This window comes from Mugil cephalus, chromosome 3 (genome assembly GCF_022458985.1).
Source record: "Mugil cephalus isolate CIBA_MC_2020 chromosome 3, CIBA_Mcephalus_1.1, whole genome shotgun sequence".
In the NCBI taxonomy this organism is placed as follows: Eukaryota; Metazoa; Chordata; class Actinopteri; order Mugiliformes; family Mugilidae; genus Mugil; species Mugil cephalus.
In genome coordinates, this window is record NC_061772.1 from 9,659,843 (window position 1) to 9,686,830 (window position 26,988).

Below are 26,988 nucleotides of genomic sequence, written 5' to 3' on the forward strand. Positions count from 1 at the left end.
TTAAGCTCGGGTACTGTCTAGTTTCTCTACAGATGTATGGAGCGTGAGAGTGTGTATGCAAAGGGTTAGTTCTCCAGAGGCAGTGGAGCTACACACTCAGATCACCCAAGTAATGAATTGGCCTGTGGGGAACAGCCTGTCTTATTTTAAGACTTAAGGGGTTGCTTCAGAGCTCTAAAGTAAGGACATAAATCAAACAAATGCTACATGGTATAGATTTATCAGTGCGCATAAAAGTTCATGAATATCACGACATGCTGTGCAGGTTGAAAAGGTAAGACACGTTTTATCTTTTCCTGAGTACAGCTCAACGCATTCACAGTCTGTAACGGTATGTCCCTCAGCCCACTGGAGCAGCAAGCGATTCAAATTTCCTCCAAAACCACTTCGAGACAGCTTGATCACTGATTAAAAAGACAGGCTTCAGGAACTGTTCTTTAATGCCATCCGAGTTTAGCTAACTCTTGATGCTGCAGTGACACTGTCGTCTTTGCAGCAAGTGGGCTGTCTCCACTCTCAACCTGCTTTACCGAAAGCTAGAAATCAGAGAGTGAGCCTCAGCCATGTCAGTGGGATTTAAAATTAAAGGCTTCTCTGCAGGCTTTGAATGGGAGGCTGATTTTTTAAGAGTTTCTTTGCATTGGACTAGGGACACTACATGGTGCCGCTTAACATAGAGAGGGTAGTGTCAGTAAGTGGGTGTATTTTTATGGATGAAACTGTAGTGAATATTAATAGAGGCTCAGAAATTGTATCTAAAGCTGCTAATTCCACTGTTATCCATTAAATCAGACCTCTTCACGTGGTAAACATAACAAATGTCAGCAGCTATATGTTTCGCACATTAAATTGTGATTTGTTGGAATAGCTGATTTAAGCAACAGACAATTGAAATACTTTTCTCATGTTACTATGATGATTAATTATCTCAGCACAGTCTAAATTTCTACATAATCCAATTAGACAAGACAAAAGAAAGACATACTGTACATGACAATATGAACATGCTCTGATAGGTAGGGTCGTGAGAATGGTGAAAACTGGAAAAGGGGTCACAGACCAACAAAGAACTATTCATGGACAAATTCCTGCATTAATAAAATGCATATATGTGAAGTAAACAATTGATAGCAGAGAAGCTCAATTTGCAGGGATATTGGAATCGCTCAAAGAGGCCGGCCAGCAGTATGTTATGGAACAGGACTTCATGCTAACTAGACTATTGGCATGCACATGGACATAGCAATCAGCAATTCATTCTTTCTTTCTTATGCTCTCCCTACAGGAGACGCCCCCACTGAGTGTGCCCGGCCATCGAAGGAGTTACCAACTGGTCTAACCTCTAGAAAACTGTGTTGTAGCACTAATTCATTGTTAAAAAAAAACAAACAGTAAAACACCACTGGACTGTACTTCCCCTGAGCAAAGCAAAAGTAATCATGCGGAAAAAAAAAAAAAAAGTTTAACAGCTACTTTGATTAAAGTGTGGGTACTTAACTCACATGCACCAAAACTATTTGCATAGTAATTAACATCTGGTAGATTTGTAAGTACCCATGTATCTGTATCACATTAGCCACGACAGCATTCACACCCTACTGTGGAGCTGTATGTTGTGTTGTCAGTTACTTTGCTAACTGACAACACAACATACAGCTGCTCAACTTTTGGTAAATGGACTGAACATTGGTTCTTATAGAAGCACATAATAATAAATCAGTGGGACGTATGTGCATAACCTGGATGCACCTGCCACCACTCGGCCTTGTTGGCAGCTCTTTCTGGTCGGCACTGCCAGTATTGTGAGTAAAAATTATATTTTCCTATAGACCACCATTATAAAAGAGACATCGGCTGGCATCAGTTAAAAAAAAAAATGTTGGTTTGACTCTTTTTATTATCCCTTCTTATATTCATGAGAGATTTTTGTTTTATTTCCCTCATTTTATGACAGTGTAATATCTGTGAGCAGAACGGAAATCTGCCAGTGCTATCATTTAATAAGTGGCCCCCATCTTTGGTGTTCAGTATCCAGTTCTCATCAATACGTCCATGGCGTGTGCAGAATTTGCCAACCGCTAGGAGAGCAACATTTTTGAATGAATATGTAATGAAAGTGCTGGAATGTCTCAGTGATCTCACGTTCCCTCCTCCGGTGGTTCAAAGCGATTTCACTGAAATGCCACAGTCCACAGAGGCGTCAGTGTGAGAAAGCAAGGCCTACAGCTACACGTAGCATTTCCGTTCACAACGAGATCAGACAAAATCCGAACGCGACTCGATGACAGTTAACCATTCATTTTGACCGATGATCCCAGCTGTGAGGATGCAGGCCTCCCTCTCTCTTTGACCGACCGTCTGGCTTACGATTATCCACACATGTACGACCCGATCTGATCCAGCCGTGTTCATTTACTTGCGTTTTCTTGTTTGAAATCTTCCCGTTTGATATCACTCCAGTGTGAAGGCTCGGTCCGATGCTCAAAACAAGAGCATCTCTGGAATAACTCCTACAATGAAAAACTGGAATCTCAAGAAAGCAACATCCTTGTATCAAAGAAATACATCTTACATTTGTGCTTATTTTAAGAAAACTTTTGTCAAGCAAAAAAAGCTTAAGCCACTGGCAATCTTTTTTTCCTTAATCCAAGATGATTTGATTGAATATATGAATGTTTTGCTTCTTTCCAGTAATGCTGTTTTTGCTGTGTGGAGACTCGGATTAAAGATCAAACTCAAGAAGCTGATTTCTTTAGCTTTCTCTTCCTAGATTTGTGCTAGAAATAAATAACACCCTTATATCACTTCAGGTGACATCCTGTGCAGTTAAGCCCACATTCAGCTTCAAGCAGTACTCCTAACCAGCCACCATAAATAAAACAGCTGTGTGGGAATGCAGGACATGTAAACGCTAAAATAAACTTGAGCTGGCATGAATTATTGGCCTTTAGAAGCAAGCTGATCTAAAGTGCTGCTCTTTCACAATTGGACTGTACTGATTTCCTGCCATCTTCTGCTGGGGTCCAGAGTGACGCAAGTGCGATGACCAGTGGCCTTGCGCAGAGCGGTGTGGTGTATCATACAGCTTTTCCAATAAATCAGGCTGCCTGCTAACCTTTCTCGAGCGGCAGCAGAGGCAAACCTTCATCTGCCATCAGCCTCCACCAAACACAGACAGGAGGGAGAGACACAAAAGAACACGAGCTGAACAAAGATACATAGAGATACATAGAGATACTGGAGGGAAACGTGGAGGTAGCTCAGAACATACAGTCACAATATTTCCCAGTAGCACCAAGCTAGACATGGGATGATGCAAAGCAGATGGTCCGTGATACTAATTAGAAGCTCGTACGCGTTTCCTATCATTACATGTACGTGTTGTCGAAGGGCTGCGTGCTTTGTTTACAGCAGCGGAGGAGATGAACAGCAGACCTTTTGACTGTTTGCAAGATCTGACAGAAACAGACTTAAAGTGCCCTGCGGGTAAATTATAGCAAGGAAAGATGAGACAATGCAATGGATGCTCTTTCACTCCGACAACGATTGCCAGTGCTAATATAGTTTTAATTAGTTGACAAGACTCTTCCTGCCCTTTTCGCATTTTCATTTCTCTTCCGTAATGCTGAACAGAAGTCACACCGTCGCACTCGTCAAAACAACGCGCCAGAGAACGCCCAAGAAGGACTGCGTTACATAAGCGACGCTTTCATTCCCCGACACATTTTCAGTCTTTTAAGTTGAACATTTTCTCATCAAGACAAATGTTTGCGACCAAACGCAATTAAAGATCTATGTGGGTGCTACACTCAGGCACTTACATCTCAAGCCCTCTTGACGTGCTTACCCACAGCATAATTAACTGTTGTACAGTAAATCTCTGCGGTGACGTCAAATCAACAAAATCTGTGTACTCCTGAAAACATGGAGGTCACAGACAGGTCGTAAGACCAAGGGTGAGTCACGTTGCTGCTCTGAAAAGGCTAATCTAGATGGAAGGGAAATATAACAGCAACACAATGTGCACACGTAGAACAATTAACGAAACACGTCACTGGATGCACGTTATGGGTGAAAACCCTTGACTACACTGCAGATAGGAAATGGCTTTCAACCTTGGTTCTTCCTCCAATGAATTCCTAAGCAGGAAGTGATGACTGGAAACAGCTCACGGATAGTGTCTAATACAGAGAGGTCTATGAGGTTAACCTATGTCAAAGCCGAGCTGTCAAGTCACAAACAACGCTCGGGCTGTGGTTCAAGGAGTAAACAGAAATGACGTCAAAAGAGGTCACAGGATTGTAGGAGGAGCGATGATGCCTCTGCTTAGCTCGCTCCGCTGCGTGTCCTCGAGCTGCCGCTCAGCATAATTTCAACCGCTGTTAATAAGAAAGCAATAAACCCGACAAGCGATTCTGCAAGATAATTAAAATCAATCTATAAAAAGGCATCTCTGCTGTTAAAATGACTCGAGACAAAAACACTGGCTCAGCATCTTCCACCGCTCTGACTGCTGAGAGGTCTGCTGGGAGGGGGTGGGGGGTGTCATTGTGGCACAAAAATTGGAGTTGCCTTAGTAACCACATGTTGTACTGGTTCCAGGCATTAAGAGATTTAGCGATGAGTCTGAACAGTGCTGGGCAACAGCAGAGGTGGATGTTTTTCATTCATTCACAGCATATACTGAATGTTTGCTTGTTAGTTTATTTAACGTGGCAAACTGATTTTTTTCCTTTGTTTTAATAACTATGCAAGTATAAAATAAAACAATCAATATTGGCACTTTAAGTATTGTGGAATGTTGCACATGCGAAAAGTGATTTTTGAAAAATGAACTTCTCTCTGGTGGAGAGACTATGTAATGACAACATGATATAGATCATATAGATTCTTGTTACTTTTATACTAGGAAGTATTCAGACACAGTGACTCTTTGCAAACATTGTGTTATAGTTTTAAGGGTAAAGCTACAGGTAAAGTATTCAGGGCTTTGTAGAAACCCTGGAAACAATTAAAACGTTGAGGTTTATTGGATCTCTCCACTGGCCACTAACAGGTTGGGTTTTTTTCTTTTTTTCCTCAGATCAGAGAATCCGTTTTTCTCCTGTAAATGATATTTGGCAACACTAAGCGAGCAGTCATATGCCGTTTTCTCAAGAGTGTTTTCAGTCCAACTGCTCTGCGCTAAAGGCCTGATTGATGGAGGGCTGCTGAAATGACCATCTTCCCATCCTTGTAGAAGAGTTCTTATGCTCTATTAGTGCAGTAAAGAGGTGGGTGGGTTCTTAGTCATCTCCCCGAACAAGGCCCATTATTGCTTGGTTACTTAGTTTGGCTAGACGGACAGCTATATTCTCTCCTTTCCATTGTTCGTGGGAACACTAAGTTCTAATAATGGGTTTATACAAATTGCGCTGCTCTCCAACGATGCACAGATCAGGGTAAGGGTAATTGTGGAGGTCTACGCCGTTCCTCGGGCCTGTGTAGCTTTGTTTTCACCCGCACAAGCAGTGGTGTCCTACTAGTATCTATTATGGTAATCACATTTTGCAACTTTGCCACAGCTGTGAACAGAAATGTTGCCCAACCCAGAGGGAATGTGAGACCACAGACCACAATAAAAACTAAATCAGTGGCACACTTGAATGAATGCATCTGATGAAGGAAAAGCAGGATTTTCTTATGGCACCAACAGGCAAAAAAGGGACTTCAGGGCTTCGCGGCCGATTCCGGATCCATTTAACGGGGTTGGTATCTGTGTCAAGACCTATGCAGCGCATCGGAATCAGTGCGCCCCATTCACTGAATAATGCATCTCATTAAAGATCCATAAAGGTCCGTGGAAGGAGGAGATTTAGGAAAAGCCAAATGATGTTCAAATCACACATAACTCAGACGGGCTGATTCATGAAGAGAGTTCTGGGATGATCTCCGTGTGGCTGAGGATGGTCATTTTGTGTTTCGCCGGGTTATTTTGGTTGTGTGAAGGTTTTGGTGTGTAGTAAATGCACAGCAGCTAAGAAGGAGACATTATGACTTTATGTATTATATAAACTGAGCCTTTGATTGATTGGTGCGTTGCTCACTGGAGATCCAAAATGAGTCAATCAATGAAATGCTCTTGTATACTCAAATTTATCATGAAATCATCATGACTTTTCTTGGAGCCGAAGGATCTTCTAGTGACACTGCCAAAAGAAAATATATGATCTATTGTAAACAACCAAGCAGTGGAAAAGACTGCTCAAGACTCTTCATGAAGGCCTGCAGTCCCAGGCCACAGTGTCTTGCCCGTAGAATGTGACGTAGGCGAACACCAAAGGCAGTCCTATGTTTCTGTCACCAATAATATACTGTACAGCTCAGGTGCTGCTGCGCTCCTGTGTTTAAGAATGGATGTGCTGACTGTGAGACGGGGGAGGAGGAGGAGGAGGGAGAAGGAGGAGACTCTGCTACTGTAGCAGTGCATCAGCAGAGGTGAGACTACAGCCACTACATCACAGTTTGCAGACTGGAGGAGGCTGAGAGAGAGCAGCACCTGCACAGAGCATCTTGTTCTGCAGCTCTGCTCCCAAGCCATCTGTAGTGAAGCAATGTAAATAATCACGTGAGGGAGGGGGGAAAAAACGCATGTCGGTGCAGGTGAATTAGTGCACATGCAGAGACCGGATGTGTTTTGCAGTCACTGTTGTTGTCTGAAGGGCAGCTAAGTCGGCCAGTCTTACCCCAGCTGCCTCTCAGCCGCCAGAGACAAGCAGACCTCCAGTGGGCAACAGTATGTGTGTCATTAGTGCTGACCCAGATGCTCTGAAACACTGACTGTCCTGTGACTGCGCTGCATTCCCAGAATAACCCCCTGCAGCCCATTACAGACGAGAATAATGTTTAAACACGCTCTGTCGTGGAAATGCAACCCAAATGAAATGCAAGCAGAGGGGGGAAAAAAACGGAAAAGTGGAGTTGGACCGGGAGACAATGCTGAGAATGAGACGCAGAGACTCTGTGTTCTGTGCAGTGCAATCTGATCAGTGAGACAAAGGAGTTGCTGCTCAGGTGGAAAGATGTGAGAGAGTTACATCACATAAGAGCAAGAGCAAGAGCAGCCCTCAGCGGCGCAGAATCAACACAATCTCTCAAATAACATGTCAAGTCGGTGCGGTCAGTAAAAGAGGCTCCATGCCGGGTACACAGCCTTTTGGGCATTTTCCACTCGCAGCGATTTCAGTGGCTGCCACAGCACACTCAAAGACCATATAAATGCGGTGATCGCACATGGTTGACGGGTAGAAGTTTACATTTCCTAAAAATGCTTTAACAAGCTATTCATCCGAGCACAGCTCCATCCACACAGCTCGCGAACCACGCACCCAGGAGCGGGCTACAAAACGACGCCGTGTAAAACAAAAGATCTGTATTCTACCTTGCGTTTTATTTTTTATTTATTTTTTTTCCTTTCCCCCTCGACACATACACTAGATGCCACACGCACTGCAGCCCAGACGCGTAAGAGGTTAACGCAACAAACCAGCATGTGTGTCAGTGTGCGGAACCACATAGCCCGGCGGTGTGCTTACCCTCTGCGGCCAAAGCGCACCGGACGAGAAGTAAAAGCGCTGCCACAGACAGCAGACAGTTCGCAAGCATCCCCGCTGATCCGGCTCGCGACCCGGTCCTCAAAAACCTCCCCTCTCCTCCGGCATCCGTCCTCCGAGGCGAGCCCCCACCGGGCTCCGCTCCGCCGGCTCCCACCACCACCACCTCGGGGTGACCTGTCCTCCCACTCCTCAAACCGGGAGCCATATCCAGTGGATAAGTTGCTGAAGTTTCGCTCGTAAATAATACATCGGATCAATCCTCGCGTGTGAACGGGGATCACGGCCGTCCCGCGGTCTCGTCGTGTGTCCAGGGCTGGATGGGAGGGAAGCGGCGTTGAAGGGAAACTAAGAAATGCGCCCTACCGCTCCGCTGCGCTCGGTCCACCCATCATCACCGTGTGGCGCAGGGCGGCGCGCACACTTTTCCAAAGGTTCTAGACATTTAGCTGCTGGCGGCAAAACTGTCTCATTCAGACCTGCACCAGGCGGATGGAACGCGCAAAGACGTGCTCAGGTTAAATGCACTGCTGTACATCGGATTTTTTTTCCCGAGATGTTTTCTTAAGACAGCCACCCTCCTGGTCAAAACGAGCAAATTAAGCCCTGTGTTAATTGTCTGGAGAAAGTGTGAGCCGAGCAGTCCGCAAGACGACCTCTGCCGGGTGTGTGTGGAAGATCTGACAACACAATATAAATCAGGTTTATTTTGAGTCTGGCCTAGCTCACTAACGTTGCAGCGAAATATTTAAAATTGCACAGGTCATTATAGCACTAACAGGCAGAGTATGTATTGGTCTCTTCAGAGGGCTACTGTATTCGTTGCCTGAATATCTAATGGTGCGGATGCAACAGTGGCTGCAGTACCTCTACTTCTCCAGAAGATGTCAGCACAGACCTAGAAAAGACAACAGTTTAAATTTGAGGTACTACTCCCCCCTTCCCCTGTAATTGTGACACGCCAAGAAACTTAAAGTCACTAAACGAACTCCACCGAACACCCTAATTGTAAACAAATGTGCGTTTAAGCCACACTACTTTATAATACCAACTCATTTATGAATAATAATAATAATAATACATATGAAACCCAGTAAAGATGCTCAGTTTTCCAAAGTCCATTTAGTAACCGCTCTGCTTTCCACTGTCACCTTCGCTGATAGAGTTAGGTCCAGGTTTCACACTCAGCTACTAATTTTTCTTTCTTAACTTGTGTTAGACCATGAAAGAAGTGACCAACTGACAGAAATATGATTAATTAAATAATTTAACAAGCAAAACGCCATCCCATCTATTGCTTCCTGCTTCTCATATGTGAGTAACATCTGTTTATTGATCTGAATGAAGACAAATTATCCAGAAATGTGAAGTCCAGACCATTTTATACTTAAGTGTTCTTGATTAACCAAAAGAATTCAGAAACAAATCCCATGTGCCGCACCTCAGTGATGTTAATAAATATATTTTACTGTGCATGATGGAAAAACAGACAAAAGACAGAAAGAAGTGCATCAATAGATTTTTTTAATTCAAAGTGAATCTTAACAATAATACACCATAAAGTCTTATTTTGACACTCACCAAAAGAGTCACCTGGAAAACCCGCTTAATGTGACAAAGTAGAGAAGGCTTGGTCACACCTAAATCACTGAGAACTAGAGAGGAAACACTATCGCAAACTGTAAAGAGACATCACATCCATAGAGTTAGTTTTCCCAGTCCTCATACTGTAAATATTGCACAGTGCAATTGCTACATGGCAAACTAGTGTAGCACAAAAAGAAAAGCAAATGGAACAAAAACAGAAAAACAAAACAAAACAAAAAAAATAAAAATAAACAAAGCCACAAAAAATCTACAGGTATTAAAACAGTAACAGTTCGGATTTCATAATCAAGTCTAATTGACAAGCAATCTAAACAGATGGTTCCATAACTTGCAGTGTGAATTAACTCTGAAATCGATACAGGTGACCACAAAATAAGAGCTTGAGTAAAACAAATCTCATTAAATCAAATCAAAGAGTTACACAGTTGCACATTTAGACTAATACAGACCCTGAATTAAGATCTCTAAAGGATAATACCGCAGCAGAGGATTTTTTTTTATCCGATATCAAACTCATAACTGTAATAGTAGCAGTTTTACAAATGACTGTTTTATCTGTTAAATGTTACATGAATCCTCACAAAGAAAGAAAAAGGTCATCCATAAACCATGGCGTAAATCACGTGGAACAACTAAAAACAGTTTTCTCTCCTCTTGCATCCATTCTTTTCCTAAACAAGCATGGGAGAGTTTATGCAGGCGCATTGCTGGTGAATACCTTTGAGGGAATCAAAACACAGATTACATTTCACATGCTTATTACAGGGGGACTATGTCAAGCACTAATCTGCCAAGTTCATGCCTTGTCGTCATAAGCTTTCTTTCCAAAGGTGATATTCGTCGAGTATGGTCAGTAAAGTGTACAGGTAAGAAAAAAAAAAAAAAAAGCCGTTAACACATACAGCCATATAGGTGCTTAAATGTAGAGTATTACACTCATGACCGACAGAGAAACGACAATACCCTCCTCCGCAGTCCACAGAGCCAACATCCAGATACACTATGCCTGGACATGAAGCAAGGCTCTTCTGATTTTACAAAAACGCCAGCACTGTCGACTGTACTCTGGGTACTCCCACTAAAGACTCGACTTGCTCCGAGCAGGAGGAGTGAAGCAACGTAGGTGTACATGCAAGGTTAATGTAAAGCATGGAGATTATCTAAGAACACTTGGTGGTGCAATGACCGCACAATGTAAAGTATTGCATCTGCTGTTCAGCCAGAGTGACTATCCAAAAGATCTGTGAGTGTCATATCATTCAAAGTGTGTGTGTGTGTGTTTTATCGTGGAGAGGCGTCGGTGGCGGATATCAGAAACAAGAGGGGCACCGCCACCGCCATGCTGTGGGTCTACAAGCTGATCAGAGAAGTTCAATTTCCCTGCAATGACACTGTGATGACGTCCTTTCTTTTCTCTCTCTTTTTTTTTTTTTGTTTTTATCTGTATTAATTCTTAGTTGTGCGACTGTTGAAAGTCTATTAACAACTGGATTCTATGTCGTCCTCCTCAAATTTACGACGAGGAAATCACCATTGCGAATTCCCACTTTCTGAATCTCAAGGCACATACGCAGTGCTGCTCACACTGTCTCAATTTCAATAAAGGACACATAACAATGGCCACTGCTTTGCACTGACAGAACATCGTTTCGATATGAGACACTCATAAAGGGGAGAGCGATCCGAACACAAGGCAGTTCAGGACATCGAACTGTGACAGCGATATCCTAGCCAGTTATAACATTGAACAGATAAAAGGGTTGCAATAAATATTCGCTTAAATCAATTTAACAGTAAAACAAGTTGTAAAGCGTTACTTTGGAACAGAAACGGCGGGCTAAGTTTATTTCGTGCAGTCTAAATCACCCAAGCCCGTACAAGCCTCACTACCTGTATGAGTGCTGAGTGTGTTTGTGATTGACTGGTGGATTTTTTTTTTTGTAATTTTTTTTTTTTTTTTTGTAATTTTTCTCCCGGCATCTCACAGTGCTCCTCGCAACTCACTCACTACAGAGTACTGGTAGCATACCGTATACGTTCGTTGAAAAAGTTAAATCAATCCTGCAAGCTACAGCTTTAGATGTGTACAAAACGTCAATATGAAAACATACAAAAATTAAGTTACATCGATACATCATTTATATGCAGTGACGAGCCCGAAAGGTTAATAAGGATAAAATACTGATGCAAAAACACGCACCCCGAGAAACAACAAATGCAACTAATGTTCATCATCAGCAATACAGTAGTTACAATGACACTCCAAATATGAAACGCAAAAAACACACAAATCAAAACCACTTCTATTTCAGATAATTAGGGACCTATACAAAAATAGCAATGCTAGGCTTAAACTCAGAGAGAAATCACCTAATTTCACAGCTATCGAAGTGGCAATCATCATATAGCAGCTTATCTATGATACATTCAAGAAAGAAATGATACGACTTATTAATTGCCCAATAAGCTAGACAAAACCTCGGCTGTTTTTTTACTTTTTCTTTTCTGTTATTATTATTATTTTTTTTAAATACAAGCTTTTTGTTTTTAATTGAACCTCATTTTACAACTACAGTATAACTGAGGTCTATGCAAACAGAATAGCTACCTTGCTCAAGAAATGAATTACAGTCTTTGGTGCTGCACAAGCAACTTCATTTGAAAATAAAAGACGAAAAAAAAAATTACACACGTAACTAGTAAAATGAACAGAGAAAAATGCACACGCAGCATATCTACACACACGCACACACACACACACACACACACACGCACATATATATATATATATATATATATAGACTGGTGCTACCATCGTATATATATGTATATATCCTCCCTGACGGAATGTATAAAATAAGCAGTTGACACCGATAAGCCTTAAGCCTTTAACAAATGGTATAATGTAAAGGGAAAAAGTTAACTTTGTCACACATGCATAAATGAGAGAATTGCACACAATTAACTCACACCTTATCAAGCATCTGTACTAAATAGTCTAGCTCTATAATATATGTCCATATATGTGTGTATATCAAATACTGCATGGTTTGCTCAGGCTTAGAAGATTCCATACCGTGACTTAATTTGCATTTTTTCCTTACCTAATCAAAGCCATGCCCACCACACTTCTAAACATCTAAAAAAAAAAAAAAATTTAAAAAAAAAGTGAAAACACTCAAAACGAAAAATACGAAGACAAAAAAGAAAAATAATCAACGACTATTTAGATTGTATTGCAGTTTCAAACAGTACAAATACTGTTAGTAGTAAGAGTTTCACTAAATAGAAAGTGATTATCAAATATTAAGCAATACTCAGTACTTGCACTTTGTACACTAGTTCATTCGGGAACAGGAGAATGAAAAGAAACAAAACGTTTTTTTAATGAGACAGCAGGCATTCGCAACAGCAAAGCATGCTGTTCTTGTTGAAAGAACAGAAAAGTAACTCACTACACACTGAAATATACACCGACTCCGAAAAATAAGCACCGCTATCCGCGATACATCACATCCATGCAGGCTATGCATGGACATATACACATGTGCATATATATACTCACACATAGGATGCATCGACTGATTGGAATTTCAAGTGCTGCAGTCCAGTACATTAATATTCATGTATATAGTCATATATAAGTAGTAACATTAACAACCTCAAATATGTAAGGCACTATGGCTGGGGACAGTTATACAATGCAGCGAGTCTTGTGACACAAACAATAAGAGCAACGTCTATGCATCTTTCCGTTTACATTTTTGCTCATGCAAGACCACATGCAGCGTGAGGAACAACCCTATTTAAATCGGTTAATTCACTTGACATTGCTAACACCAAAAGACACCGAAAAGGTACAAATACTTCAAACGCAGTACGACGTACACCGTGGACAACATGTGCATCTGTCAATCTAGAGCTAGAGACTGGGATGGCTTTACAAATATGGATGTGTCTTGCACACGTAAGAAGGCAATATAGAAAAATAGCTGGGATCAGGGGTGCAAAGTCTAACTATTTAACAACACCCCAATTATTTACCTGTCTTGAGGAGTATTCGTAGAAGATCCAATGCAAAGGTATATCAAATGTGCAAAACACATTAAGTGTGAGTTTAACTACTCAGTCATTCTTTCATTCAATCATTCATACGTTATTTCCTTCTTAATTTTTGCCAAATCTTCCCCACCATTGGACTTTTTTTTTTTTATTATTTAAAGCTTGAAGTTCAATTACACCCAAGTCTACATGATTCAAAAAATAGCTTGCTTTCTCTGTGGTTGTGCCATGGTTTTGAGAAATGAAAAACCATGTTTGTGGTTTAAGATTTATTTTCGCCCTGCTCACTTAGCCCTCAGGTGGCATAAAGGGTACCTCGGGCAGCCAAGCTCAGATGTAAGGGTACTGGTTTATTTTGGTAGGGCTGAGAGGGAAACTGCCGTAGGCGGGCGAGGCAATGTAGGAGTGCGGGGGGAAGAGGGGCTTGAATTGGCCCTGCGGGTGCAAGGTGGGGGAGGGCAGCAGGCGGGGGTTGATGCCCACTGCCACTTGATGCACTATGCCAGCTGGGTGGGAGATGCTGTAGGTGGGCTGGAGGACCGGGCGGGAGGCCCCAGGGGAGGCCAGGAGGTGGGCCACAGGTGCAGCAGTGACCAGGGGGCCAGATGGAGGGTAAGAAAGTAAGGTGGGCTGGGAGTGCGGGTGCCCTCCAAGGTGGGGGTGGGGGCCCGTAGTGTGGTTTGGGCTGCTGTGGGAGAGGGTGAATGTGTGCCCATGCATGGTGGGAGGGATATAGGCCTGTGGTCTCCGGTGGGCGAAGTTTCCATTCCACTCCTGGTGGCAGGAACTGAAATGTTGCACCTGAAGGAGAGAAGAACAATACCGGTTTTCATCAACCGTCTTTACTCTTTCTGCTAGAAGCGGCTGTTTTTTTTTGTTCTTGTTTTTTTTTGCATGCCAACATCATGTCTCTAATTGGTCATTAACAGGGTCATGATATACTTGTGCATGATTACATTGATGTATTTCTACACTCTTACTGGTACTACACAGCAAGAGGTGCAGTGTTACAGCAGAATGCCCTCCTCCTTAAACCTGAATATTTACTCCCACTAACTGTGAGTCATGTGGAGGATAGTGGTTAAAACTGCAAGCAACAGTTTGGCAGATGAAGTTCTAGCTACAGCATAAGCTCCTGGCTGCTGCTCGCAAAAAAGAAATATCTGTCATGCATATGTTCCGATCTTTAGTGCCTCAGTTTCTTTAGAAATCAAGTTTTCGACTCCTTTGCCAAATCAAAAAACAAATATAACATCCGCATTAGTCTAAACCTAGGCCTTTTTTTATGTTTCCATGGCCTGTCTTATGAAAGTGAAATATATTTCGCCATCTCAGGGTTGTATATCATTATGTTGGCATCATATATCATACATTATCTACACATTCTACATGACTGATGATTCCCAACTTCCCTCTGCAGTCAATAAACCTTAAACGGCATAAAAATGTTATGTTCACTTGCTTATCTATACGTGACCGCGTGCGCTCACCTGCCCAAAGCCAATAGGCTGCTGTTGCTGGGGCTGGAATGCAGGGGTGATTTTCTGTGGCCTGTTGAGGAGGGGAGTGGAGTGGTGATGTTGTCGCCCAGGAATGCCTCGCCCTTTGGACTGGCATGAAGATTCTAAGACTGAAGGAGGTCATGTGAAGAGAACAGAGACGGAGATGTGTAAACACGGAGGCGGGGGTGCCCTGAAATCCATATCATGATGTAACATCACAAGAAAAAAAAAAGATTGAGCCTCAGATTGTAACTAACTACAACCACAAAAAAGGCAACATGTGTGGCAGGAGGTTGTGTGGGCTCCTCAGTGACTTCAGTTGGGTGTTCTCTGATGTAGATGTTTATAAATAGATGTTTTAGGGTGAGGGGAGGGCTTTGTAACGTAGAGCTTATAGCAGGGTCAGATCGTCGACTATAAATACAACTGGCAGCACCAGAATAGTAAGCCGTGCCCTTTTATGAGGGGCTTTAGTTGCAGTAGTTTCAAGGCTGGGAAGGGAGAGGTCTTTGACATGGGAGGTAATATGAGTCTGCATGATTTTCTGAGGATTTACAGTTGAACCCTCCACTTTAAAAGACCTATAAAAAGGTAGCTCTTAAATGAATGCCGTCGCCCAGTGTCCCACTGACCACAGCTGTTATGAAGCCCACATATAGCATGCGTAATTCCACCCAACACCGAAAAGAAATATCCTTTAAACTTTTCTTTAGGACAGCCACATCTGTGTTTTGAGTATTTTATTCAGGGTATTAAATGTTTTGGGGTCATTACGCATGTCTAATGTAATTTTAAGAAATGCACATCCACACAGATAGAAGGGACTCTCAGAGTAAGAAGTGTCGACAGCAAACAAATAGCCACTCCAGAGATCAGAGCGCATACATCAGGGCAGGTAGCCCATAATCACCTGTGAGAACCTCTGTGGTCTACTAAGACAGCATAATCCCAAGCCATGTGACCTGTGGAGCAGACAGCAGCAGTGGTGACTAGACCTTTGAGCCAGCACGGCCGTACGCTCGCTATTCGGCTGAGTGGATAACACCGTCTGAGAGTACTTCAGACACATAGCAACAGTGCCCGAGGAAGAAAAGCCCTGCCCTGTCATCTACTATATTCTCACCTCTAGTTTATCCACAATGTGTTTTAAAAAAAAAAAAAAAAAAAGGCAACTGGACTTGTAGGATTTAGAGAAGATGTTTCAGTTCTAAGGGACTGGTGGGAAGCTAGAGGCTGAAATTGGAAACTCTGTGGGTATAATCCATCAGGAACTTGCTTGACTTGTTTCTGTGAACAAGCAGAAACTGGTGCAACTCATGTCCATTAATGCCTAGAAACTGACCTGTTGTTGAGGGAGGGACTGTTTGTCCCACCCCAGTTTAAATGTTTTTTTTGGATATATCATGACCTGGATAATGGAGAACCTTCACTGACACCTCGATTTCAGAACAAAATCTGCGAAATGTCACTTTCAGCAGTTTTAAGTATTCAACAAAGCAGTCTGTAGGTTTGATGCCTAAAGTACATTATTAGGTCACCTCAAAGTCAGAGTAAAATTAGCACACGGTGGATGTGGACATTGTGTCACCAGTGCATCACGTGTCCAGTCTTACCTGTGTTGCCAGGTATTTCACTGGCAGCAGAGTTGTTGTTGTTCTGCACCCGCATAGGAGGCACCACAACAGTACGAACTGTTGGCTTGCTGGGCTCTGTCTCTGGGGCAACGCACGCAACACGAGGCTCACAGTTCTGGTTGCCGTCTGCAATGTAGCGCCGCTCTGCGAAGGGACTGTTGGTGTGACCGGAGGTGTGCGAGGCAGGAGAGCTGTCCACTGTGTCACAACCGCTCTCTTGTTCGTCATCAGACATGCTGCAAGGGGACAACAGATGAAGAGGGAACTTGCAGATTTTTGGCCTTGAAACTACTGATACCGCTGTATCAGTACAGCAACTAATGCCAGACCATGAAAACATCTGTCAGTGCGTCTGCGCTTTGTAGTAGTAAAAGAGTAAAACCTTTGAAGGCTTTTTTTAATGTGAATAATTAATAAGAATACTACTTATTGCTTCTTTGAAAACAGTGTATGTATCTTGGTATAACCGAAGGCCTTTTCAATGTGAACATTTGAAAATCTACAAACACCCTGTCTGCAGCAGCGCTGTCTAAATCCACTGGCTTAACCTCACCTGTTGGGATGTTTGCAGGGGGAGGCGCTGGACTGGGCTGAGGCTGAAGAGCTGGTACTGAGCGTGCTATCTGGACTGCTGAGAGAACAGACTCTCTCCATACTGACGGTGCTCTGACACGCCTCACATTCTGCGTTGCCTTTACACCTGCGTGCAGAGAGAGACACATTAGACAATCACTCAATTCAATCCAGTTTAGACATGATGCGAGGAGGAGCCCGGCAGACAATACTCACTCTCCCATTGAGTGTCTTTGTGCACTCTCCTCCTCATCACTGCTTATACTGATGACGCTAACAGTCGGGCTGGCCAGGTCAGAGATCACCATGGCATGCCGCTGCTCCTGTGAAACTGAAAGCTCCTCACAGTCTGGCTCCACTTTACAGCAGTTCTCCTCGTCATCCTCCTCCACCCGCTCTGTTCTCTGCTCCTCTCTGACAGCGTGCCCTTCATCCGGACATCTGGCTTCCTCCTCCGCCACCTCATCCACATTCTTTGCTGTATCGGCCATCTTTGGGGACTGGCATGTTAAATTTTGGATATTTGTGTTTTGGGAGATGTTGCTGCCCCTGCAAAAAGAACAGAAAATTATACTCTCATTCAGAAAATGAAAGCGCCCTTTGGTGCATGTTAATGTATCCCAGCTTTCATGAGGGAGGAAGGAAAGTCGTGTACATACCTGTTCACACAGGGCTTGGCTCTCTTATTGGCAGCGGGCTGTGGCCACACCACATGTGCAATGCCGATGTTTATTGGCTGGTGGGTGGACATGGTCATTTGGTTGGTTAAGAACGGCTGAGGGTGTGCAATCATGGAGCTGTAATGGTTACCATGGGGACGCACTTTCCTGCAATAAGAAAGCCAAACATTGAGAATCGTGCCAAAAGCCTTTAGCACCATTACTGACAATACAGTCTCGGTCAAAGGACATGTATGACTCATTGATCATTAACATTCAGGGGAGCAAGCAAGCTGCATTAGAGGAGCACTCCCATTCCTACCGCATAGCAACTAAACGATAAAGCACGATGAATATTTTTCTGTGGAAAATGGAATGGAATGTTAACACACATGTCATGACAAGAGATGTTGTGCTATAAAATCTCAAATGTATACAAACGTCTTACCCCCAGTCACCCAGTCTCTGTGAGCCTGCCACAGTGTCAGACGCCAAAGTGGTTGGTGGCGGGGGCACCGATGTCACCTGCTGCCAAGTGGGCACCAAGATCTGCTGTGCACGGCTTGACCAGGCCTGTTGAGAGTGTATAGATGCAAACCAGTTGCAGAATTGTAGAATTCCCCCCCAGTGATGTAATTCATCAATTTACACATTCAAAATGTGGTTTGGCTGTCTTCATAGTTTCTGCCGTTATAAATAACTCTTAATAATAACAATAATAAGACATTTATCCATCCAAACATTTGCCTAATCTACAAATACCAATGAAGTCAAGCTCTCCCTCAATTTCAGACTACATTCTCTGGCTTCTCCTGCCACCCCCTCACCTGTGTGATGACTCCAGGTCTGATTTGTATGGGCTGGATTGAGGGTGCTTGGGTGAATGGAGGCACAGACGCCTCCATTCGAACAGAGTAGCCTGCTGGTTTAGCTGTGTTGGTGGGGATACCTGCAAGGGGGGGGGATAAAAAATACATGGCTCTCAAGACATTCATTCTAACCACTACAAATAATAACAAATGTGAAATAAAGATGGACGTGTCCCACCTTGGATGGTTGGGGGACAAAGAATGAGGGCTTGCTGAAATGACTCGCTGCATCCAAACTGACCACTTCCCGTTTGCAGTGGTATCCCAGGATGCATCACTGAGGGTGCTGATGGAGCTAACCCCTAAAAAAGGAAAAACAGACTTGACTAGACTTTTCTCATGTATTCACATAATTAGCAATAGCATTTAACAACCAGCAGGTGGCGGCATATCTATCAAGAGAAGTCTTGGAGCCAGACAGAGCCCAGGAATCTACTGAGAGATCATATGAGTATTCAGCATTCACTTTAAACATAACCCTGGCTTAGCAGTCGGAACACAGCGGCTCACTTGTGGCAGATCACAGCACAAATCCACGAAAAAGAGTTAGATATCTGAGGTTACTGAATCAAAACATATGCAAGGGCCTCTGGCTTACCAAGCTGATAAGCTGGAAAATGAAACCATTTTTTTTTCACGTTGCATATAGTTTGACGTCTTCTTCCGCAGAGATGCTCGTGATGTGACAGGCAAATTACAGCAAGATAACGCTCTTTTGACCAATTTATAAATACTCATCAAGGCTCGTTTTTAAAGCTGGACAATTGTCAGATTGTCCAAAAAAAAAGTTGAACTCACTCTACGAGGCACGCCTAAGGGATAAAGTGTTGAGTGTGTGCCTTCGCTTCACCACTCATGCTGCTCTCGTGCCTGGGCATAATCACATTTAGGGGATAACAAGAACTAGGACTATACTGTTCTGCTACGGCTCCTGCATGTGGCCCAGCTCCCACACACATGACGGTGAACACAAAGCAGCCTTTGAAAAGTTCAATACTAAAAAAAAGGCATGACGTTTTACTAAATGATTTACTGAGCAAGTGACTAGATGTTGGTTTCAATTGTGGATAAGGATGAGAGACTCCTGATATTATTGCATCTTATGTACTGACGAGAACAATGCAGTCGCCATTATATTGTGTTTCAAGCAATATGTCACTATTTTTTTTTTTAAATTCTTCATCCATAGAATAATGGCTTTTAAACAGACTTTGAGGTGTTTTGCATTATAAAGACCTAAAGCCAAAAAAAGGGTCAGCTCCTCTTTTCTCCTCAGCAACAACACTGATTTGCACTGTTGCCATGACCTCAGAAACATGACGTGATTTTGTTGCCATGACAGCGGGACAACTAGGACGCAATAAGATGGGCAAGTCGGCATACAAAAAGGCAATAAAAGCAAGGTAACTGTCTACATGATCAGTCTTGACAGGAGAAAACGAGCTGAACAACACATCCCATGTCATTGACCTGCACCATCTGTGATTATTCCGTCACTCACACATGCTGATTTTTTTTTTTTTTTTTTTTTTTTAAATGTCCAATTCAAGGAGCAGAACAAACATAATCTTGTTAGTGCTTTGGTGTATATGATTTAAAACATTGAAATTCTATGATCTGATGGCTACTATGTGTACGACAAAAGTGACAGAAGTGTATTAAAATACACAGTGGATGACTTACTTGAGCATGGACAGCAGTCATCTTGCTAAAAGGGTGGTTAGCTGAGGCAGCAGCGGTTGTATTTACAGGTCTGACGAAAGGACCTTTGTTTCGGTTGGCGGCCTCATACGCATTTGGACGAGTCCAGCAAACATCCATGATGTGGAAACATGACTTGACACTGCGGACGAAGCGAAATCGACATGAAAAGTTCAAGTTGTGCGGTGGGCCGAAACGACAAGATCTCTGAAAATCTAGGGCAAAGCGGACTCACTGGTTGCTATGGGGAAAGTCAAGCAGGTGTTGCATCGTTACAAAGGGGTGGATGAGAGCTTCGGCCGGGGCAACCCTCTCTTCTGTATCAATCAACAACATTTTCTTCAGCAGGCTCACAAACTCGCGGCGGTCTGCTTTCTCCGCTAATAAGTCACAACCTTCCAGGTTCATCATCAAGTTCACCTGGAATACAAACACAGGTTAAGATGACCTGTCAAAATAAACACAATAACTTAAAGGGTAAATGTTGCATTACTATGTTCTCTGTGTGGGATGTATCAAAACCTTTTTGTACAACACCTGTTTCCAAAGAACGACAGGTGGGGAAGATCTATTCACAAGAAACTTATCTGACTTTTTTTTTTTTTTTTTTTTTAAAAAGTACAGACCTGAATAAGTTTTGACAGTCACTGAGGGAATTTCCACCTGTGGTCTGTTCTGAATGAGTAAAGTCGGATTGTGTGTGTGTTTTTTTTTTTTAGCTTAGCTGATGCTTAACACTTTACTGATGTAAATGATGGGAAGTTGATCTAAGCGGCCGCCTTTTCTTTGACAGTAATAACATGCGTATGCCCCACTCTCTTCATAGAGCTTGTGGGTTTCCATCCTCTCGTACAGACCTGCAATCTCTAAACATATCATGGTGAACTTCCTCTGACGTCCTGCTAACAACGCTGTGGTTGAAACAGCTGTACATACGTGCGCAATGTCATCCAAACAGCTGAAGATGTACTTCCTTGCTTCCTTTGATTTCATTCCCGTCTCTGTCTCATGCTCATCCGTTGACTAGAGGGCAAGAAAATGTTTAGTGAGAATTCAAGATATGAATTTAGTAAAGAAGTTGTCACATTCATTCATTCCTACGGTGTAATTTTAACAGCATGTTCCTATAAAATTGCTTTGTAATTATTACAAATAGCAAATTGGGGTGAAAATGTATGAGTCAGGAAACCAAAATGTAGCACATCTGTCATTTGTGCAATATTAGTGCGCAGCCGGTAGACTTCCTATTGACTTTCACTATCTCTATGCATTTTCTATTTTACTTCAGGAGAGTCATCTTCTTAAGAAGAAACTAAAATAACTGCAGTTCCAATAATTGTAATTGTTTGCACAAAGCAAAGAAGAAAATATTCCCCGTCTGGGTTACCGCTTTAACAGCTCATCTTTTTGTAACAATTAAGCTACTATGACCAAGCAATTTCCCCTGTGGATCATTAAAGTCTGTCCAAGTCTTTAAGGTTATGATAAAACAAAGGTAGAAAAGCGTTGTTTTGAAAAAGTCTCACCTTTAGTCTCCATGCTGCATAAGGTGAGTTGGACTCTTTGCAAAAGAACCGCGCTGTCTTTGTCCCCGCATTCAGTAAATGTTCTCCAGGCAAACCTTGTGTCTGAGAAATGTAGCGAATCTATTGGACATAAGGAGAGAAGAGAAGGAGAAAACAGAAAGTGAACAAAATAAATACATATTTTATCTGAAGAAAAAGTTAACTGTGGTTGGTTTAACTGAGAATTAAAATGCTCTGAAGTATCATTTTGTATTAAACTGCCAAACTTTATCTCCATTCTATACACGTCGCAGTGAATGTTTCTCTGTCACACTCTGTTCAAAACCAACATATCACCACGGGGCTGATAATTTACAGGGTCATTCAAGTGACATCACACTATCAAGTCCCTCGCAGCTACTGTGTGCTGGTGTGTGCGTAGCGTGGACAGGTGCAGAGACCATAAAAATGTCACATTCCTGAGAAATGTCTAGACCCCTGTAATGTGTGTAGCGCGTGTTGACGATCTCTGAGAGATCTCGGGGCCTGTTCGTGTAAGGTCCGATAGCGGAGTTCTTATGACCCCACTGCCAAATGCTTTCCTGGGAAACGACGCTTGTCAGTCACACGCTGTAGAGCAAGAATGTCATATGCAGGTTTATGAGAGGAGAGCAGTGAGAAGCCCAGCTGACGTCAATCGCACCCAAGTGCAAAGAACAACAATCATTAGAGATTCAGTGTGGCTAAGAAGCAAAGAGAGAGCAGAGAGCTACAATGGCAGAAAGACCATGAAGACATGCCTATACATTAATTAATAGCATTTAAAAGCTGATCATATTTCTATAATACTAAAGTTAATTGTCCTCCCTCACTCCTTAAATCATATGTCACGGTTGTACTACGCATTTTACACATGTTGTGCAGTGAAGATTTTTGTTGTACTTTTTGCTGAACTTCAGGCTCGTCTCCCTGAAAAGTGTGATTCTTGTGCATTAGCTTATACCAGTTTGCTACCGAGGTGCAAAAGCTGCAATGTGTCTGTGTGGGTGGGACCGTTTGCTCATGGTAGCTGGCTAAACATGAGGTCGTGATAAAACACTGCAGTCATTGGGATTGTTGATGCACAGTAAATGTAATCAGATCCGTCAAGAGATTATGATGGAGCGGTGGAGATCCCCTAACATTCAGCTATTGTGCGGCGATCCATTTACATGCCTGTCTTGGAACCACTCTTTCGTGTCATGTTTACAACAGAGGTTGATTTAGGAACATTAACCATCTCCCTCCATTTCTTCGGTTTCTGTCTTGCACACTATAAACTGCCATTCATAACATAATGAAGGATTAACTGAAAGTGGTGATTCTTACAAAATGCACCCTGAAATACATTGGCGAGACTCCCCTTCTGTCATGTCCACAATACACTGTAGCTGGAGTGTAAAATCATGTAAACAGCAACAGACAAACAACGCCAATGTGTGTGGGTAGGAAAATTCTTGTGACGGGAAACCCTTATTTTTTCCTTGAAGGCGTGTCTCTGCAGCGAGCTCAAACCAGTGAGATCAGTGTTGCAAAGCTAAGGCTTCACAAAACAACTATCTAGCGAGCCCGGGCCTGCTGTGGAGCAGACAGGAAGCCTTTATTTTATGACATAACAGTACACACCATAGATGGTGTATTTCAATGCCACTCTTGACCATAATAAATCAAAATGAATCTCGGTCTAGAATCACGCACACATGGCCTCCTACTTGACTAGAGTACAGCAAATGTGTTTCATATTTGTGGTTCAGTTTGTACCAGCTTACAAAGAGGATAATTCCTTCTACAGCCTTGACATTTCTAACCCTAAATAACCCGGATCTTTTTTTTCTTTCATCAACACATTATCCTCCAGTTCTTACATATTCTCTGGGTTGCCAGCTAAGTCCTGAGGGGACAAATCAACAAGCACTTTTTACTTTGCTCTAGCGTTGTGTGCATGGACTACTGTAGTTACACCACTTGGTACCTTTGTAACGATGATTTGTCAGATCAGAAGAGATGAGCAGCCTCATACACTAGTGAAATAAAAGACGGTGTGACTAGGGGATGAGGTAAGGAAGGGGGAGGGGGCTGGAGGAGGGGCCAGAGTTATAAATACAATATGCTGTGTGGGATGGAACAGGACCCCATGCAGAAAGATAAGAAGAAAAGGGGAAGGAAGGGGGGCAGTGGCGGCTCAGTCAACTCCAGCAAACTCAACCTGTGACCCCGGGGTGACACCTCTCACTAGGACTCAGCTGCTAAGCTGTTTACTGCTCATTTAACACAAGGAGAGAACATGTAGAATTATCCATTTCTTCAACCTTTCAGACCTTTCATTTTGTTTCAGTTGTAGAAGTCAATAAATGATCACTCGTGTAGACTGGGTCTGAAAGTAGGAAGTAATCATAAAACTCTTGGCGTGGAGTGAAAAAGAAACAAGCATTTTCTTTTTGTTAGGTTTAACAATTATTTTCAATCTGGATAACTTTGTAATTAAACAAGTTTAGATGGCTGGGGTGGTATTTTAAACCATTGACGTGCATTGAAATTGAAATGGAAAATTTAAACCACACCTAATTGTCCCTGCAGTGGTTGGTTTGCCAGTTCCTTTGTCAATTCAATAACTAAAAGAGGAACCGATTATACCAGTGGGCAAGTTTGGAAAAAGATGGTGTAATAGCACAGTTAGGTCCAGTCACAACAGCACCAGTCACATTTAAAGTATTTTTCAGGGAAAAAAGGGGATTTCAGGGGAATCACTACAGAGACTATCCAGAGCATAAAAATGATTAATTAGTGTTCGATCTGACAAACTTTAAGACGGGTATTAACTTCAACTGCTTTTCTCCATTAAATTAAACCAACATTGTTTGCCACACCAGTGTTTGCATTGAATTTGGATTCAAATTTAGTCGCTAATTGAAATAGAGTGGTTTCTACACCTGTTATCTTGCTTTTTATTTCATTGTCTCTCACCCTCTCTGATTACAGTATGCTAACCTCCTTAGTTATCACATGCGCCCCCATCACCCCATCAGCTTCAAGCAGTCCCGTACTAAATTGAGGAGGTTCCCCCCCAGATAACTATAAGCGGCTTTGCGACATCCCGACTGGCTCCTACAAAAACAGATTAATCATATTTAGACTGGCGCTGTTGTGCTTAAGTCAAATCTCTTTCGGAGGTGTTGAGTTATCTCTCCCTTCTCGGCCCTATGGAGAGTGAAAAATGATGCCTGGGCATAAAAATACTTTGCCATGAGTGCACAGTGCAGATGGTGCTGTAATGTAGGGACAGTGAAGAATCTGACTGAGGCTCTGCGGGCAGGCTTGGAGCAGATACGGCTCTGGGGCAGGGGAAAGCCGCTCAGCATAAGCCCAGATCAGTCTAGGCCTGGGAAGACACTGCCATCCACTGGGAGGGGCAGGCATTCAGTGGCCTTTAATAGACGTACCATCAATCACAATAATATGTCCTTCTGCTCACTGGCACGGACACTAGTTAATACAAATCTGTTATGGTGGGTGGATCACCAAAAATTGAGTGCAAACTACACAAATTTTATTTACTGTAAATCCCCAGAGGCATCTGTCTCTTTCTCTGAACGAGCGACTATCTCTCATAGTCTTTCTTTCAGCGAGTAATTATGCTTGAGTTTTTAATTCCATAAACCTCAGAGGTTTCCTCTGATGCATACAAACAATACCCTTTTGATAACATTAGGCCTAAATCTCATGGCATATGTTGAAATCAATAAATGAGGAAATCATATCATATCCATGCAGTGGGCCTAGTTATGAAAGCTGGTGTTCACTATATTCTGTTATTAATTTGATTAACATTAATGGCCAGCGCTGCCAGTCACTATTTACTGTAAAAGCTTGCAGTAATTACAGCGTAATTGGGGAGGAAAGTACATGGTGCGACAACTGATGTAACTCATGTCATCGATTATACGATCTATCCAAAAGTCGGTTTTGGACAGCATTTGACACTGGGAAATTCAGGCAAACGTAACAGAGGCTCTTTCACTACAAGAAATTCAACGGTGAGTAAGAAGTCTGTAAGAGGTCTGTAATAGAAAGCTGAATTGCATGTAAACTAAAAAACCAAGGGACAGAACACACGTCTCTGTGGGTTTGCATAAATGGAAAATCTTGGAGTAAAAGAATGGAGAGAATGAGAAGACGGACATGGTGGTATGAAATGGTAAAACTTCAATGGAGGGAAAAGCCTACCAAAAAAAAAAGGAGCCCTGGAGAAAAAAAAAATATTTCCATGTAGAGACAGTGCAGAGGAGAGTGTGAGTCATAGGAGTTCAAAGAAGTGGGGAGATGCTGGAGGAGTTACATGGAAATCAGAAAGGAAAGCATAAAAGGAGGCACAAAGGAGGGATGGAGAAGAAAGTTGTTACCTGGTCGTACTCCAGTGCCCCGGGGTAAAGAGGCCAGCCTAGAAAAAGTTCAGCTATCACGCAACCCAGGGACCACATGTCTATGGCTTCACAAAACGGCAATCCCAAAATAATCTCTGGAGCCCTGTGGAGATGACAACAAACACAAGTGTTAGCTGACAATGAGAGACATGAGCATTTTAAATAAATCATCAGCTTTTCTTTCTGAATACCCTTTAAAGCAGGACTATTTTTATTTTCTCCTCAATGTCACTGCTCATTTATGTCTTGCTTTCGGTTCTTTAAGCTGCTGTCTTGGGCAATGCTCAATGATTTTTAGCAATGTCGTGAAATTCCTGATGATGGCCAGTCAGATGAGATTGTGTGGTACGTGTGCAACGGTGCCAAGAGACTAGTAAGCCAGTGTGAGTTGCCAAGCATCAGCAGGCTGTGCCAGTGGGTTAGCAGGTCAGCCAGGCTGGGATAAGGGCTTTGACAGGCTCTGGTATCTGCTCTAGGCTGATAGAAAATAAAGAGGACAGTCACCTCGCCTACTTGCTGGCTCAGTGGTACTCTTCCATAACAGAACTGTAATACGACATCAAAGGAAAGGCTAGTGGTGACGCAGGTCTGCCTGCACCAATATAGGTAACTCATGCCGATGGTCAAGAACTGTGTGTTTAGAACACACCACAGAGCCTATAAATTTGACAGTGTGTACTATTCACAGCTCGTTTGTCTGTTACAAGCCTTTCTTTACAGTCCTGGCCTCTAAGTTCATTAAAATCAATAAGACACAAGGAGCATCTCACATGCAGACTGCCTATACTAAATGGAGATTTCAATGGAGAATAATGTCTTAATA

The 26,988-nt window shown here is 42.7% G+C and overlaps 2 protein-coding genes across 2 annotated transcripts in view; both read right to left on the reverse strand.

The window, feature by feature from the left end:
* kiaa1549lb (KIAA1549-like b) overlaps positions 1-8,540 on the reverse strand; it is a 57,468-nt gene extending 48,928 nt beyond the window's left edge. Inside the window, exon 1 of the mRNA XM_047581503.1 lies at positions 7,575-8,540. Coding sequence (XP_047437459.1) covers positions 7,575-7,800 — 226 coding nt within the window. The 5' untranslated portion in view covers positions 7,801-8,540. The remainder of the gene's footprint in view (positions 1-7,574) is intronic.
* A 559-nt stretch (positions 8,541-9,099) lies between these two features.
* The window catches only part of hipk3b (homeodomain interacting protein kinase 3b), a 36,116-nt gene continuing 18,227 nt past the window's right edge, over positions 9,100-26,988 (reverse strand). Inside the window, exons 3-16 of the mRNA XM_047579897.1 lie at positions 26,145-26,268; positions 21,727-21,846; positions 21,137-21,223; positions 20,436-20,620; positions 20,183-20,342; positions 18,678-18,801; positions 18,458-18,579; positions 18,079-18,203; positions 17,631-17,798; positions 17,188-17,520; positions 16,952-17,098; positions 16,378-16,634; positions 14,753-14,892; positions 9,100-14,063 (exon numbers count right to left, since the gene is read on the reverse strand). Of these exons, the coding sequence (XP_047435853.1) occupies positions 13,593-14,063; positions 14,753-14,892; positions 16,378-16,634; positions 16,952-17,098; positions 17,188-17,520; positions 17,631-17,798; positions 18,079-18,203; positions 18,458-18,579; positions 18,678-18,801; positions 20,183-20,342; positions 20,436-20,620; positions 21,137-21,223; positions 21,727-21,846; positions 26,145-26,268 (2,563 nt within the window). The 3' untranslated portion in view covers positions 9,100-13,592. The remainder of the gene's footprint in view (positions 14,064-14,752; positions 14,893-16,377; positions 16,635-16,951; positions 17,099-17,187; positions 17,521-17,630; positions 17,799-18,078; positions 18,204-18,457; positions 18,580-18,677; positions 18,802-20,182; positions 20,343-20,435; positions 20,621-21,136; positions 21,224-21,726; positions 21,847-26,144; positions 26,269-26,988) is intronic.